Genomic DNA, 16,797 nt, shown 5'->3' on the forward strand with positions numbered 1-16,797 from the left:
TAGGAACACAAATTCCTGCCCTGAGGAGTTTTCATTCTTTGACACCAGTATATAAGTTTTTGAGGTACAAAGGAGAAAGCAGACAGGCACTTGGATACCACTGTGATAGGTGCAGTATAAGGTGCTAGGGGCACAGAAGAGATACTCACTGGAATGGAATAATCCTAAATAAAATAAAACACAAGCTTTATACTCCCAAGTGACTGTGAGAGCCTCCTGCACTCAGCTTTTTTCTACCCATTCCCTGTGTTATCTCTCAACTTAGCTCGCAAACTGTTCAGGGCAGGCACTCCCTTTTTGTTGCAAAGCACTATGTGCATCTCCAGTACTATATAGCTAGTAATTTTTAGATTCATAGATTTTTAAGGCCAGAAGAGACCATTATAATCGTCTGTTATGATAATGCGGCCCTAGCTATCTGTCCAGGTTCTCATATGGCTTCTGTCACTGTTGTATCTGGTGAAGCAGTTTGGATGGGATGGAACCTAATGTCTCTTAATCCGTTGTTGTTAGTCTCAGGTACCTGAATGTATCTGCCAACAGCCTGGAGTCCTTGCCTGGGGAAGAGAGTGTCAGCGCGCTGCAGCTACTTTACTTGACCAATAATAAGCTCACAGATCAGTGCATCCCTGACTTGGTGGGACACCCAAACTTACGGGTCCTGCACCTGGCAAACAACCAACTGCAAACCTTCCCTGCAAGGTAAATGCACACAAAAGGTGGGGAAAGGTAATGCTCAGCTAACAGGGCTAGAATCAGTCAACTCAGCTGGTTTAGAGTGAGTGGGTTTCCTTCTGTCCTGGGGAACTGGTAGGAGCTTATCAGTGTCATGGTGAGATGCTGTGCCTCTGATATGTGACTCAAGATTCACTCCTCCCAAGCATCCATCAGTATCCCTCAGGATAGTGCTGGCTGCTGTGGTTCCTGTACTCCTAGTGCATGCCGATTGTGATGCAGGTGGGGGTGTATGGCTGGCTGAGCCTGGGTGGCTGCATTGCTAATAGCAGTGGGCAGTGCACTTTACAGCAGCTGTTGATGTGAAGGCTGTTGAATCGTACTGTTCATACAGTCATAGATTTTCAGGCCGGAAGGCCGTTCTGATAATTTAGTCTGACATCCTACATACCTCAGGCCATATAATTTTATCCGTTGATTCCTACATTAAGTTCATAATTTGTGATTGAGCTAGAGCATCTCTCTTAGAAAGGTACCCACTGTTGATTTAAAGACTTCAGGTGACTGAAAATCAACCACATCCTTTGGTAAGTTGTTTCAATGGTTAATGACCCTCACTTTAATTTAAAAAAAAAGTGCTTTTATCAAGTCTGAGTCTGTTTAGAGTCAACTTCCAGGCATTGGATTTCATAATGCCTTTGTCTGTTAAAGAGCCATATAGCATCAGAAATCTTACCCCCGTAAGTACTTCTAGACAGTGATCAAATCACTTTTTAACCTCCTATTCAATAAACTAAATAGATTGACCTCAGATCATTTGGTTGGCTCTTCTCTGAACCCTTTCCAGTTTTTGAATATACTTTTTGAAGTGTGAACATGAGAACTGGACACACTATCCCAATAATGGTCTCACTAGTGCTGTAAGCAGAGGGGAACAGATTTAAAAATTTTATTAAGATGATGTTAAAAAAAAAAATAGTGAGCAGAGTTTGAGCATAGAAGTTTCTGGTTATCAGGGAATAACATACAGATTGTCGAGGGTGCAAAGTTTGGTTTAAGATAAGGTGGCATGAGGAATACATAATCTGCAATATCCCCGGTTGGGGGTAAAAGGTTGATGGGTCAAAGTACAGACGTTGAGATATGAGGGTATGAAATTCATAAAGTGGCTATGTTCGGGTGTGGATAATAATGAGTGGATATGATGATGAGGATGGATTGACCCTCATTTGGTGAGGTTTAATGTTCAGGGAGTTTATGGTTCCAGTTCATACCTCCCTAGTTCTTCTTGATATTCCCTGCCTATACAGCCAAGGATCAAGTTTTACCCCTCTTACCCACAGCATTGGAATTGGCATCTCCTGTTTAGGTGGTTATCTACCATGACCCTTAAATCCTTTTCAGTTACACTACTTTCCAGAAAACAGTTCCCCATCCTGTAAGTGTGACTTGTGTTCTTTGTTGGTGTATGACCTTGCATTTGTTGTATTTAAACAACAAGCACTTCAATAAGCCCAGTGTACCAAGTGATCCAGGTCGATCTCTAGAACTGACTCATCCTTATTACTATTTACTACTCCACCAATTTTGCTTCATCTGCAAACTCTACTATGAGCGAGTCTTTATTTTCTTCCAGATCACTGCTAACGGTATTGAATAGCATTGGGCCATCAACAGACCCTGCAGGACCCAACTAGAAAAGCCCCTATTGGATGATGATTCCCCATTTAGATTTATTTTTGGTGATTTATCAGTTAGCCAGTTTTTAATGCAGTTAATCTGTTAATGTATGTGTTGTATACAATGTCTTACAGAAGCCTAAGTATATTACGTCAACACATTTATCTATGTTATCCAAACTTGTAATCTCATAAAAAAAAATGTATCTAGATTGTTTGACAAGACCTATTTCCATAAAACCACGTTGATTGGCATTAATTATGCTACTATCATTTAATTCTTTATTGATTGTATCCTATATTGGCCTTTCCATGATTTTGCCTAGGGTCAGTGTCAAGCTAATTAAGCTATTGTTTCATGGGTCATGCCATTTATCCATATTAAATAAAACATTAGCTTGTTTCCAGTCATCTGGGACTTCCCCAGCATTCCAAGATGTGTTAAATATCTACAATAGTGACCCGCAGAGCTTCTCAGTCAAGTCCCTGGAAACTCATGGGTGCAAGTTGCCTGTGATGAGTTTCTCTTCTGCTTTCATGCATGTAGGAGCCAGGAGCAAAGGAATCAGACCACTGGGCAAATTCTGGCCTGACAGTCCCTGTTCTCACTGCCATGTCTCCTTGGACTTGCTGGCTGTCTCCTATCCATAAATCAGAAACACAGCTAGTAAGCAGCTGAACCTTTCCTTCGGCTGCTCCTCTAGTTTCTCCTGCCCAGGGAGCAGATTAACCCTTTGGGTCCTGTGCCTATGAATTCTGACAGTGGCAGGTTCTGGCTCATGAGATGTGCTACTTTGAATTTCCCCTTCAGCAAACTGAGCAAACTGGAGCAACTGGAAGAGCTGAACCTGAGTGGCAACAAGCTGAAGACGATTCCTACAACGATCGCAAACTGCAAGCAGCTGCACACACTTATTGCACACTCAAATGAGATCAGTATCTTCCCAGAGATCCTGCACCTACCTCGTATTCAGGTACCCCTGAAGGGTGAAAGGCTTCAGGAAATAGTTGGAGTGGAGGGATAACAGTGGAATTCCTGGGAGAGGAACTGCAGGCTCTAGCATTAGAGATGCAGGTCCCATAGAGGGTATAATATGTGCATCCTGTATCTATTCTGTTCCTTCTTGTTTGTCTCCTCTCTAAATTAAAGTCATAGACTTATAATTCCCTCCTACATATTCATTGCCCATCTCTGAACCCCCTCAATTTCTATCATTCATGAGACACGAGGAGCAGAACTGAACACCCAAGTCCAGCACGTAGCTGTATGGGGCCCAATCACTGCATTTCCCACCACCATCCCTGTGGGGCCCTGTTACTACATTCTCCACCCCATTTAGGATCTCCCCACAACTCCTAAGAGCTCTGTCACTATACAAGAACATAAGAACGGCCATACTGGGTTAGACCACAGGTCCATCAAGCCCAGTATCCTGTCCTCTGACCGTGGCCAATGGCAGGTGCCCCAAAGGGAATGAACAGACAGTGATGCGGGGGTACCATCGATTTATTTAGAGGCAGTATGATATTTTCTGTCTTATTATCTATCCCTTTCTTGATGATTCCCAACATTGTGTTCACTTTTTTGACTGCCACTGCACATTGAGTGGATGATTTCAGAGAACTATCCACAATGACTCCAAGATCTCTTTCTTGAGTGGTAACAGCTAATTTAGACCCCATCATTGTATATGTATAGTTAGGATTATGTTTTCCAATGTGCATTACTTTGCATTTATCAACATTAAATTTCATCTGCCATTTTGTTGCCCAGTCGTCCAGTTTTGTGAGATCCTTTTGTAGCTCTTTGCAGTCTGTCTGGGACTTAACTATCTCGAGTAGTTTTGTATCATCTGCAAATTTTGCCACCTCTCTGTTTACCCCTTTTTCCAGATGGTTTATGAATATGTTAAATAGGACTGGGCCCAGTACAGATCCTTGGGGGACACCACTATTTACCTCTCTCCATTCTGAAAACTGACCATTTATTCCTACTCTTTGTTTCCTATCTTTTAACCAGTTACCAATCCATGAGAGAACCTTCCCTCTTATCCCATGACTGCTTATTTTGCTTAAGAGCTTTTGGTGAGGGACCTTGTCAAAGGCTTTCTGAAAATCTAAATACACTATATCCACTGGATCTCTTTTGTCCACATGCTTGTTGACTCCCTCAAAGAATTCTAGTAGATTGGTGAGACATGATTTCCCTTTACAGAAACCATGTTGACTATTTCCCAACAAATTATGTTCATCTATGTGTCTGACAATTTTGTTCTTTACGATAGTTTCAACCAATTTGCCCGGTACTAAAGTGAGGCTTACTGGCCTGTGTATTTCCAACTCCATCCCATTGCTGATCTGCACTTGGTGGTGGGTTCCATCACTACATTCCCCACCCCACTGCCAATTAGATCCCAGAAATGTGTCATGAAAATGGAACTGACAGGCCTGACCTACCAGTGGTAAAGAGACTTAGAAACCACTAAGGCAAATAACTAGTGATCTGTGACCCAGAACTGAGAGAGGCTGTCTCCCTGAAGATATTGCACTCCCCTTATAATAAGGAGTTGAGGCTATAGCAGCAGGGCCTCTGGGGGTTGGAGAGAGATCCAAAATGGGGTGGGGAATATAGCGATGGGGTGCTGGAAGGGGGGGTGAAAAGAGGCATGGAGGGGAAATATAGTGACGGAGCCCTTGGGGGGTTGCAGGAAGGGATCCCTCTCTGTTATGTTTTCTCTGTTCTGCAGTTTGTAGACTTGAGCTGTAATGAACTAACAGAAATCGTGATCCCTGAGGTGCTGCCAGCTACCTTGCAGGAGCTGGACCTGACTGGAAACATGAACCTGGTGCTAGAACACAAGACCCTGGACATCTTCAGGTGAGTTGTGGGGCTGCCAGGCCAATGAAGCAAGAAGCTCTCTGGGAAGGGCTTATCAGACTGGGCATAAGCTCACAAGATGCATTTTAATACAGACAAATGTAAAGTCATATGTCTAGGAACACAGAATGCAGGCCATCCACGCAAGATGGGGAACTCTGTCCTGGGAAGCCATGACTCTGAAAAAGACTTGAAGGATCATGGTGGATAAGCAACTGAACATGAGTTCCCAATACGATTCTGTGTCCAAAAAGGGCTAATGCGATCCTTGGTTCTATAAACAGGAACCTCAAGTAGGAGTAGGGAGGTTGTTTTACCTCTGTATTTTGCACTGATGCGACCTCTTCGGCAATAATGTCCAGTTCGGGTGTCCACAACTAAAGAAGGATGTTGATAAATTAGAGAGGGTTCAGAGAAGAGCCATGAGATGATTAAAGGATTAGATAGACTCAAGGAGCTAAATCTATTTAGCTTAACAAAGAGAAGGTTAAGGGTGATTTGATCAGTCTCTAAGTACCTTCACAAGGAACACAAATTTGATAATAAGCTCTTCAGTCTAGTAGACAAATATATAACAAGATCCAGTGGTTGAAAGTTGAAGCTAGACAAATTCAGACTGCAAATAAGGTGTACATTTTTATCTATGAAGCATGTACCAGAGGTGGAAGGTAATGTGTTGACTGGGTCACTGAGCACAGCAAAAGTCGTTGACATCCCCTTCCCACAATCATTCATCCATGACCGACTAATGCTGTCTGTCTTGCAGCAGTCAAAATGCAGATTCTGGCTCTACACCAACATAGAACAGTCAGGCAAAGAATCTCTTGGTTGGCACCTTGTAGATACATAACAACAGCCCATGGAAGGCTTCGTCCTTAATCTCCTTTCCTGGTCTCAGCTTCTTCCAAGGGGCTGCTTTCTAGGAACTCTAGATTGGTAGGGTGAACTGGCCTTTAACCCTAATGCTTATGTGGAGATGCCCCAGGCTGTTGTGCATTATGTGGGAGCAGAATGACCTTTGTGGTGCTCTCTCTGCAGTCACATTGCCACCCTGAAGATTGATGCCAAGCCCTCCCTCACAGCAGACTCAGTACTCTCCTCTACGCTCTGGAATCACGGGTTAGCCGAGATGGCTGGCCAGAGGAATAAGTGAGTATTATTGCCTGATGTGGGGCTCACACATGGATCCTGAGACACCCACTCTGTTCTGGGGCACGGGGCAGCATACAATGCTGAATGACCATCCAGCCACCAATCAAACCCTGCTGTCCCCAGGAGCTAGCCAGCCTTCTGTGGCTTCCTGGATCATTTGCCTTCTCCTGGCAACTGGGGCCTTCCTTCCCCACTCCCTTCCTTGACTAAAGTCCACACGCTCTGGGACACTGAGGGTCTCTGCCCCCCATCCTTGGGTAGAGCTGCCTTTGCTCTGTGTGTGTGTGTGTGTGTGTGTGCGCGCGCAGAAACCACTAGGTAGAACTACCTCTGCACTTCCCATGCAGGCCCTGCATGTTCCTCCTGTGCTGGCGAGGAAAGATGACCCCATTGGTCCGGGCACTAGCCTTGGACTTGAGAAACCTGAATTTATGTTCCAGTTCCATTGCACACTTTATCAAAGGGGTAGCTGTGTTAGTCTGGATCTGTAAAAGCAGCAAAGAGTCCTGTGGCACCTTATAGACTAACAGACGTATAGGAGCATGAGCTTTCGTGGGTGAATACGTGCAGCCGAAGAAGTGGATATTCACCCACGAAAGCTCATGCTCCTATACGTCTGTTAGTCTAGAAGGTGCCACAGGACTCTTTGCTGATTGCACACTTTGTATGTGACCTTGGGTAGGTCATTTAGCCTCTCTTTGCCTCAGTTCCCAATATGTACAATGAGATAATAGCACTGCCCTACTTCACAGGGGTATGTGAGGAGAAATATTTTTGAGATTGTGAGTCACTCAGATACTATCGTCATGAGGCCATATAAATACCCCAAATAGATTCAAGTTGCTTTTACCCTCCCCCTATAGGCTCTGTGTGTCGGCCCTGGCTCTGGGGAGCTTTGCAGACAGTGTGGAAGCTGTGTACGGCATGTTCGACGGTGACAAGAATGAGGAGCTGCCCCGTCTCCTGCAGTGCACTATGGCAGACGTGCTACTGGAGGAGGTGCAGCAGTCGAACATAGACTCTGTGTTCATGTCTAACACCTTCCTGGTCTCCCACAGGTAGGCCAGCAGGTGCTGGGGGCACCTGTTAAAACTGGTCAGACTGATGCATGGAGATGTGAGAAGGGCACAGGAGAGATCCTCTCCCAATGCAGGGTAGGGAGGCTGCACCTGTGAGCAAGGATTTGTTTGTTCCTGTAGGGTGAGAAATGTGAGGGGGTAGCTGGTTTGTTGAGGGAGAGGGGGCCGTCTTGCATCGATGGGAGAGAGGGAATCTCACTTGTTGATGCAGGATCGAGTGTGGATGGTCTCTGCAGTGTGTTCAGCTGCATCCCTCCCAATGGGTAGGTCTTGGGGTCATGGGTATATACATCACTCTGATACCTAGCACTCTGTATGAAGGAGAGGCAAGAGCCTGTTTGTTAAGTACCTGTCATTGGAAGCTGTGTTCTTTTCATATTGTCTCTTCCTTCCAATAGGAAGCTGGGGATGGCTGGCCAGAAGCTGGGCTCCTCTGCTGTCCTCTGCTATATTCGACATGATGCTACTGATCTGGCTGGCAGCTTCACTCTGACATTGGCCAATGTGGGCACATGCCAAGCCATTCTGTGCCGCAGTGGAAAACCCCTGCCCCTTTCCAAAGTCTTCAGCCTGGAACAATATCCTGAGGAGGCCAGGAGAGTCAAGGAGCAAAAAGCTATCATAACAGAGGTCAGTTCTGCCTTTCTGCAGCTCAGTTTTCATCCTGCAATATGGGTTTAATAACAGCACCGGGCTCTAACCTGCTGCAGAGGACATCACAGCAGAGAGTCTACAGAGATAAATATTTGCATCTCTTTTGTCTCTGCTGCTTCCCAGCTCTGCTCCTGCTGCTGGTGGGACATTCAGCATTGAGCATTCTTGAAATGCCATGCTGAACAGATAGCTGGGCATATCTGGGAGGGTGAGGGATAGGTATGAGAAGCCAGCATATCTAAAACCCCACATGGCAGAACAAACTGCCAGCTGATGTGTGGTGTCTCCCTGAGGCTCATGGTGAAGACCCTGACCTAAGCAAAGGGTCATTCACTTAGTGAAACAAATGAGCTGCTTCACTTCTTCACTCCCTCTAGCATGGAGCCACATGTATGGGGATGGATTTTAAAATGGTCATAATTTTCTGGGCTAAAAGGGTGATTTGAATCTAGTGCAGCAGGGCTCTGATTGACTATATTATGTGTGTGCGGGGAGAGGGGTTGCATCTTATTCTGAAACATCTATTCTTCTTTGAGTGCCTCAGAAGGGGCAGGTGTCCGGGACGGGGGTGATCCGCACCAAGTACACACCTGTGCTCACGGCTCCGTGAGGGAGCCGCCAACTGATTGACCCCAGGTGTCCTAATTAACCTATCAAGGGCCTGCCAGAACCTGTTAAGAGCCTCTCCTCCAGCCAGATAGGGGTGCGCGATAGGAGCTATGGGAGGAAGGCAAGCTACTGGACAGCTGGGTGGTGCAGATGCTGACAAGCACCAGGAAAGAAATCATGCAGGTACCAGAGGTGAAGGGCGGGAGAATCCCTACCCAATGGGGTGGACAGCCCTTCTGGGCCCCCGAGGTCTGAGGGAAGAGACTCTGCCAGAGGGGACAGACTGAATCCGGTGTCTGGTCTGTTGCCACCATGCCCTCAGGGGCTACCAGAAACCGAGAGGCTCCCTTTCCCCTCCTCCCATCAAGGAGTCCAGGGGGGAACCCTTCTCTGGCAGGGTGTGGACAGCAAGCCCAGGGGCATGGGGAAAATTCAGAGGGAAAGAGGAATACCCCAGCCCGCTGCTAAATGGAAGCGCAGAACCCACCGAGGTGGAGAAGAAGCTCTGTCACGCAGCTTTATTCTGGAGCTCTGCTTACTCAATAGATTTAGCCGCAATTTCCGCTTCTGGATGGACACACAAGAACGGCCATACTGGGTCAGACCAAAGCTCCATCTAGTCCAGTATCCTGTCTTCCAACAGTGGCCAATGCCATGTGTCCCAGAGGGAATGAACAGATGAATAGAACACACAATCATCAAATGATCCATTCCCTGTCTCCCATTCCCCGCTTCTGGCAAAGAGAGGCTAGGGACACCATCCCTGCCCATCCTGGCTAATAACCATTGATGGACCCAGCCTCCATGAACTTATCTAGTTCTTCCCCTGATACTTCTGTGTCTTCCCAAGGCAGCCTGGTTCACAGCTTTTGATATGAAGGATACCTATTTTCATATCGACAGTCATCCTGCCCACCGTAAATTTCTCCACTTCATGGTAGGCGTTTCACACTACCAGTTCAGAGCCCTTCCCATAGCTACTGCCCCCCCAAGTCTTTACCAAGGTCTTCGCCATCGTAGCATCATATATGTGCCTCCTGGGACATTCCCTCTCTCCCTATCTCGACGACTGGCTTCTCGTTGCACTCTCCTGCACTCGTCTCCTTGCCACTATCCAAACTGGACGAGCTCGGCATCTACATCAACGAAGACAAATCAATACTCCCACTCACAACCTCATCTTCATGGGGCAAGTCTCAACTCTTATCACGGCCCATGCCTTTCAACAGTCAGACTGTTTCGCTGCCCTCACCACTCTCATTGTACTCATTTGCCATTGACCTCACACGTGCATCCGACAGTGCCTCTCGCTCCTTGGCCACGTGGTGACCTGCACTACGGTGACACCCTTCACACGCCTTCACATGCGCTGGCTCCAGCTCTGGCTCCGCTTGACTTACAACACACAGAGGGACCCTCTCTCCAAGCTGGTCCTTTTCCCCCACTTCCATCCTGGCCTCCCTCACGTGGTGGTGCATCCCTTTCACACCTCCGGTGCCATGCACCACCCTGACCACAGTTGTCTCCCTGGCAGGATGGGGACCACATATGGGGGGCCAGATGGCCCAGGGCCTCTGGTTACCCAGGGTAGCCAGAATGCACATCAGTGTTCTTGAACTCCGAGCCATCCGCCTAGCCTGCCGTGCACTTCTACTATTCCTCCACTCCCGCCATGTCCAACTGCTGTCCAACAACATGGCGACGGTCCTATATATCAACAAACAGGGCAGGGCCTGCTCCCTTTTCCTCTATGTGGAGGCCATTCTCCTTTGGAATTGGTGCCTCAAACACAGCATCACTCTCCATGCTGTGCACCTTCCTGGCATGAGCAACTCCTTCGTGGATAACCTCAGTTGCTCCTTCTCCTCCTAGTTCTTCAGTTTCATATTTGAGTTCCTTCAGAACTCCTGGGTAAATACCATCTGGTCCTGGTGACTTAGTACTGTTTAATTTATCAGTTTGTTCCAAAATCTCCTCAACATGGGGCAGTTCATCAGATTTGTCACCTAAAAAGAATGGCTCAGGTATGAACCCAGTGATTCAGCTGTAGTCATCTCTTGGACCAGATCCTGTGTGCCACTTAGGACTAAATCAAGAATTGCCTCTCCCTTGTGGGTTCCAGCTCTAGCTGGGTCCCGTCGCCCGCCCGCCGCAGCTGGGCAGCTGCGCAGGGTCCCGCTGCCTTCCTGCCACAGCTGGGCAGGTGCGTGGGGTCCCCCCACCAGGTTGGGAGCTGGGAACTGTGAGAGTGGGGCTGGCTGGGAGCTCCAGCCCCAGAGCAGAAAATGTCACGGAAGTCAGTGGAAGTCACAGATTCCATGACTTCCGTGACCTCCATGACATAATCATAGCCTTACCTATTATATCAGTATTCCCATTTAATAACAGGCATTCAAGTTCACCCATCTTAGTATTTAGACTTCTTGCATTTGTATGCAACCACTTATAAAATTTGTCAATACTTAGTTGTCTGCCTTCATGTGATGTAATTGAATGGGAATCTTTTTCTTTTGACTGTTTCTTTTCTGTTCCTACCTGTTCTTTATCATAGAATCATAGAAGATTAGTGTTGGAAGAGACCTCAGGAGGTCATCTAGTCCAACCCCCTGCTCAAAGCAGGACCAACACCAACTAAATCATCCCAGCCAGGGCTTTGTCAAGCCGAGCCTTAAAAACCTCTAAGGAAGGAGATTCCACCACCTCCCTACGTAACCCATTCCAGTGCTTCACCACCCTCCTAGTGAAAAAGCTTTTCCTAACATCCAACCTAGACCTCCCCCACTGCAACTTGAGACCATTGCTCCTTGTTCTGTCATCTGCTACCACTGAACAGCCTCGCTCCATCCTCTTTGGAACCCCCCTTCAGGTACTTGAAGGCTGCTATCAAATCCCCCCTCACTCTTCTCTTCTGCAGACTAAATAAGCCGAGCTCCCTCAGCCTCTCCTTGACTTCTATCCTCTTCTCTTTACTATGATATAAAGTATCCCCTTTAATAAATCCTCCCTAAGAGACATCTGTTCCGCACCTGCCAGATTTTCCCCAGCCTTTAGTTTAAATACTCCTCTGTGACCTATTTAATTTTACAATCTAGGTCCATTTTGGATTAGATGGAGCCCTTTCTTCCTGTATAGGGTCCTTCTTTCCCCAAAAGGTTGGTGATACCATTATTGGATACTTTGTCCAGTTCTATTGTCTGCACTTCAGAAAATATGCTGGCAAGTGGAAAGGGCTCAGAAAAGAGCTACACAAATTATTTGAGGTCTGGCAAACCTAAACCTGCCTTATAGCGGGAAACGAAAGAAGCTCAATCTATGAAGTTTATCTAAGAGAAGGTTAAGAGGTGACTTGGTCGTTGTCTATAAGTACCTACATAGGGAACAGATTTGTGATAGTAGATGGTATCAGGGCTGGCATATGATGGCATATATAACATTGGTGGACGTGCAGGTGAATGAGCCGGTGATGTTGTAGCTGATCTGGTTAGGTCCAGTGATGGTGTTGCTGGTGTAGATATGTGGGCAGAGTTGGCATCGAGGTTTGTTGCATGGGTTGGTTCCTGAGTGAGAGTTGTTATGGTGCGGTGCGTGGTTGCTGGTGAGAATATGCTTAAGGTTGGCAGGTTGTCTGTGGGCGAGGACTGGCCTGCCTCCCAAGGTCTGTGAAAGTGAGGGATCATTGTCCAGGATGGGTTGTATATTGCCATCAGGAATGGCAATATACAAAAACCTGTAGGAGAACACTTCAACCTCCCTGGCCACACAATAGCAGATGTAAAGGTTGCCATCTTACAGCAAAAAAACTTCAGGACCAGACTCCAAAGAGAAACTGCTGAGCTCCAGTTCATTTGCAAATTTGACACCATCAGATCAGGATTAAACAAAGACTGTGAATGGCTATCCAACTACAGAAACAGTTTCTCCTCCCTTGGTGTTCACACCTCAACTGCTAGCAGAGCACCTCACCCTCCCTGATTGAACTAACCTCGTTATCTCCACACTGATATATACCTGCCTCTGGAGATTTCCATTACTTGCATCTGAAGAAGTGAGGTTCTTACCCACGAAAGCTTATGCTCCCAGTACTTCTGTTAGTCTCAAAGGTGCCACAGGACCCTCTGTTGCTTGTGATAGTAGATGTGTCCTTAGTTTAGCAGAAAAAGGTGTAACAAAACCCAGTGGGTGGAAGCTGAAGCTAGACAAATTCAGTCTAGAAATGAGATGCAGTTTTTATCAGTGAGGGTATTTAACCATGGGAGCAACTCACCAAATGGTGTGATGGATTCTCTATCGCCTGCAGTCTTTAAACCAAGACCGGATAATTTTCTGAAAGAGATGCTCTATCTCAACCAAAAGTTATTGACTTGTTGCAGGAATCACTGGGTGAAATGTGCTGGTCTGTGTTATGCAGCTGGTCAGACTGGATGATCAGAGTGGTCCTCTCTGACCTTAGAATCTATGAAGGTTTTCCCCCACCGTTGACTCCTCCATGATGTGGCAAGACCACCTGTAGGAAGGGAGTACGTTTATTGCCAGCAAGGGGCCAGTTAATGCCACTTGTGGTTCTGTGCCATATGTCACAGTTTCAGGGCAACTGCACTTGTATTCCCCCCTCTGTGGTCCACCAAGTGCACCCATTTTAGGCTTCTGGCTCCCAACCATCATCTCTTTTGATTGGAGATCTGCAGCTCACTCCCTCCTGACCAGGGATTTTAAGGCTCTACAGCTCTCTGCCTTACACTGTGGTATCCCCAGCAATCCAGACGACCTAAAAAGGTCATCAACTGGGCTTTGCTTTCTCTCCAAAGGCTATGATCAGTGTATTGCCCATGGTTATAAGATACCACACAGTTCTTTCTAAGAGAGCTCATTTATTCAAAGAAAAGCATTACAGAGAAGATGTATTAAAACAATAAAAGAACTTATGCATGCTAACCCCAAGAGGTCACCCCAACTCTAACTTATGGCTCTTGGTAGGTTTCGGTTCTTCAAAACCCATCATTGGGTTTCCCCCACGGTTACATATTCATCCCTTTAGATCCAGAACCAGAACAAAGGCAGCTGTTTCTTTATACAGCTCCAGGATTTGATCTTGGCCTTCTATTAAAAAGTAGTCAGCAGATAATGACTCAGGGCATAGCTTCAAAAAGCTGGGTTTTTGTCTAACCCAGAGTTGGGGAATTTGCATTAACTTCTCTCTAAGGATTCCACAAAAAAGTCACTTAACGCTTACTGTCCCAAAAGTCCATATGTGTCTGGCACATTTCATTATAGTCTTTGAGCTCCCAGGTCTTGCATCTATCACATCTTCCCGCCCAGAGAGGTGACGTACGGTCCCAGCCCACAGTAATGCATAAACTTCATACAATCAAGTATTAAGGATATTGCAGGAAATTGCCACATCTGTCACACTATGTATAATGGTCTGCTAGGAGTGGGACTGAGACCCACTTCCCATAGACCACCAACCGTTCACCCGATAGGTATGCATTCATAGATTATAAAGCGAGAAGGGCCCATTGTGATCATCTAGTCTGATCTGCATAACTCAGGCCATGGGACTATGCTGAATTATTTCCTGTTTGCACTAAAGCATATTTCTTAGAAAAACATCCAATCTTGATTTAAAAATTACCAGTGATGGAAAATCCACCACAACTCTAGATAAATTGTTCAAATGGTTAATTAACCTCACTTTGCCTATAAATATAAGCCTCATTTCCAGCCTAAATATGTCTAGCTCAACTTCCAACCATTGAATATTGTTATATTTTCTCTGCTAGGCTGAAGAACCCTCTGTTATCAAATTTTCTTCTCTGTATAGGCACATATAGACTTTGATCAAGTCACCCCTTAACCTTTTCTTTAAGCTAAATAGATTGCGCTCCTTGAGTCTGTCACTATAAGACAGATTTTCTAATTTTTTTTTAATCATTCTCATGGCTGTTCTCTGAACCCTCTCCAACTGATCAACAACCTGTTTGAACTGTGGACAGCAGAACTGGACACAGTATTCCATCAGTGGTTGCACGAGTGCCAAATACTGAGGTAATACAAGTTCTTTACTCCTACTTGATATTCCCCTGTTTATACATCTAATTATTTCATTAGCCCATTTGGAAACAGCATCACACGGGGAGCTCATGTACAGCTGATTATCTACCATGACCCCCCAAATCTTTTTCAGAGTCACTGCTTTCCAGGATAGAATCCCCCCTCCCGTAAGTGTGGCCTGCATTCTGTGTTTGTAGATGTATGACTGTATTTAAGTGTGGCCAAATGCAGAGGCGACATGCAACTCTTGATGGTGGTGGGGAGCACAATTTAAAGATGGGGGCACCTGACCACCCCACATGTCATCTCTGTCCCCTGTCCCCAGTGGCCTCCAGACACCTACTGCCAAGCAGGTAACTGTGGCTGTGGGTGAGGAAGGGGCAGGACTCAATGGGCTTCCCTGTGCCCCCTTGATGAAGCTGCACTGCCATCCCCATCTTTCTTCCTTGCTCTGGGACCCTTCTAGCAGGGCTCAGCGGGTGCGCGGTGCCTGTGCCTTTCCCAGGCATATTACCATTAGCTGCACTCATCCTGACTTCCACCCCTGGCAGAAATCTGGGGGGCATATGACTGTGTGCGCCCCCACGCGTCACTTCTGGCCAAATGTATGTTGTTAGCTTCATAAGATGGGCGCAAGCAATCTAGATTATTCTGTATCAGTGATCTGTCCTCTTCATTATTTACCACTCCCCAATCTTTGTGTCATCTGCAAACTTTTATCAGTAATGATTTCGTTTTCTTGTAGGTCATTAATAAAAATGTCAAATAGAGTAGGGCCAAGAGCCAATCCCTGCAGAACCCCACTAAAACACAGCTGCTCAGTTATGGTTTCCTGTTTACAATTATGTTTTGAGACCTATCAGCCAGTTTTTAATTCATTTAATGTATGCCATGTTGATTTTGTATTCTAGTTTATTATTCAAAATGTTGTGGGGTACCAAGTCAGGTGCCTTGCAGACATCTTAGGACTTGTCTACACGAACTTTTAGTTCTCCTTCGAGTGACTGTGCACATATATGTTCCCCTAGGTAGCCTCTGCTCTCCTTGTGTTCTCAGACAAGAGCATAAAGGGATGGGTCTGCCCCCCTCCCTCTCAGTTCCTTCATATTGCACATGGCAAGAATTTGCGCTCCCCATAGCATTTGCTTCAGTTAGCCAGCGTTTCAGAACTCGTTGAGTGTATATTGGTATAGTAGTATTTTGTGTAGTATAGTTAGTTTAGGTAGCATTTAATAGTTACCTGGAGGATTTATTATGCCAAAAAATCCACAGGTTTTAAGAAGTGTGCCACATGTAGGGGTGTTATGCCTATCTGTGACAGGGATAAAAGCTGCTTGATTTGTCTTGGTGAGGGCCATGTGAGAGACAAATGCCCTACAGTAACTCCTCACTTAACGTTGTAGTTATGTTCCTGAAAAATGCGACTTTAAGCAAAACAATGTTAAGTGAATCCAATTTCCATATAAGAATTAATATAAATTAGGGGGTTAGGTTCCAGGGAAATTTTTTTCACCAGACAAAAGATCTCACTCTCACTCTCTCTCACTCACTCACTCTATAAGTTTTAAACAAACAATTTAATACTGGCACACAGTGATAATGATTGTGAAGCTTGGTTGAGGTGGAGGAGTCAGAGGGTGGGATATTTCCTGGGAATGCCTTACTGCTAAATGATGAACTAGCAGTTGGCTGAGCTAGCGTTACCATATTTTCACAATCAAAAAAGAGGACACTGGGGGAGGGGAAGCCCCGTCCCACCCCCATCCACTCCCTCCCACTTCCCACCCCCTGACTGCCCCCCTCAGAACCACAACCCCCCCTGCTTCTTGTCCCCTGACTGCCCCCTGCTGAGAACCCCCCACCCTAACTGCCCCCCCCCCAGGACCCTACCTGTCCCCTGACTGCCCCAACCCTTATCCACTCGCATGGATGGTAGGGTTGTAGAAATTTTGGTGGTGCCCAGAACCCCCCCCCACCTGCCTAAGGCTCTTGGAGGGGGGTTGGGTGGGGGGAGGAGGTC

General features: G+C 46.3%; 1 protein-coding gene across 4 annotated transcripts in view; it reads left to right on the forward strand.

Annotated features, from left to right (window-relative positions):
• Nucleotides 1-16,797, forward strand: part of PHLPP2 (PH domain and leucine rich repeat protein phosphatase 2) — a 147,123-nt gene that overhangs the window by 109,115 nt on the left and 21,211 nt on the right. For 2 of the 4 annotated variants that reach the window (XM_042856983.2, XM_065567431.1), the window contains 4 exons: nt 514-702; nt 6,271-6,381; nt 7,248-7,442; nt 7,862-8,093. In XM_042856983.2, the coding sequence (XP_042712917.2) occupies nt 514-702; nt 6,271-6,381; nt 7,248-7,442; nt 7,862-8,093 (727 nt within the window). Of the gene's footprint in view, nt 1-513; nt 703-3,165; nt 3,329-5,101; nt 5,233-6,270; nt 6,382-7,247; nt 7,443-7,861; nt 8,094-14,722; nt 14,772-16,797 lie in introns of all 4 variants that reach the window. The other 2 variants (XM_042856984.2, XM_005310209.5) reach the window with 2 other exon arrangements.

The sequence above is a fragment of the Chrysemys picta genome, chromosome 14 (assembly GCF_011386835.1).
Source record: "Chrysemys picta bellii isolate R12L10 chromosome 14, ASM1138683v2, whole genome shotgun sequence".
Lineage (NCBI taxonomy): Eukaryota > Metazoa > Chordata > Testudines > Emydidae > Chrysemys > Chrysemys picta.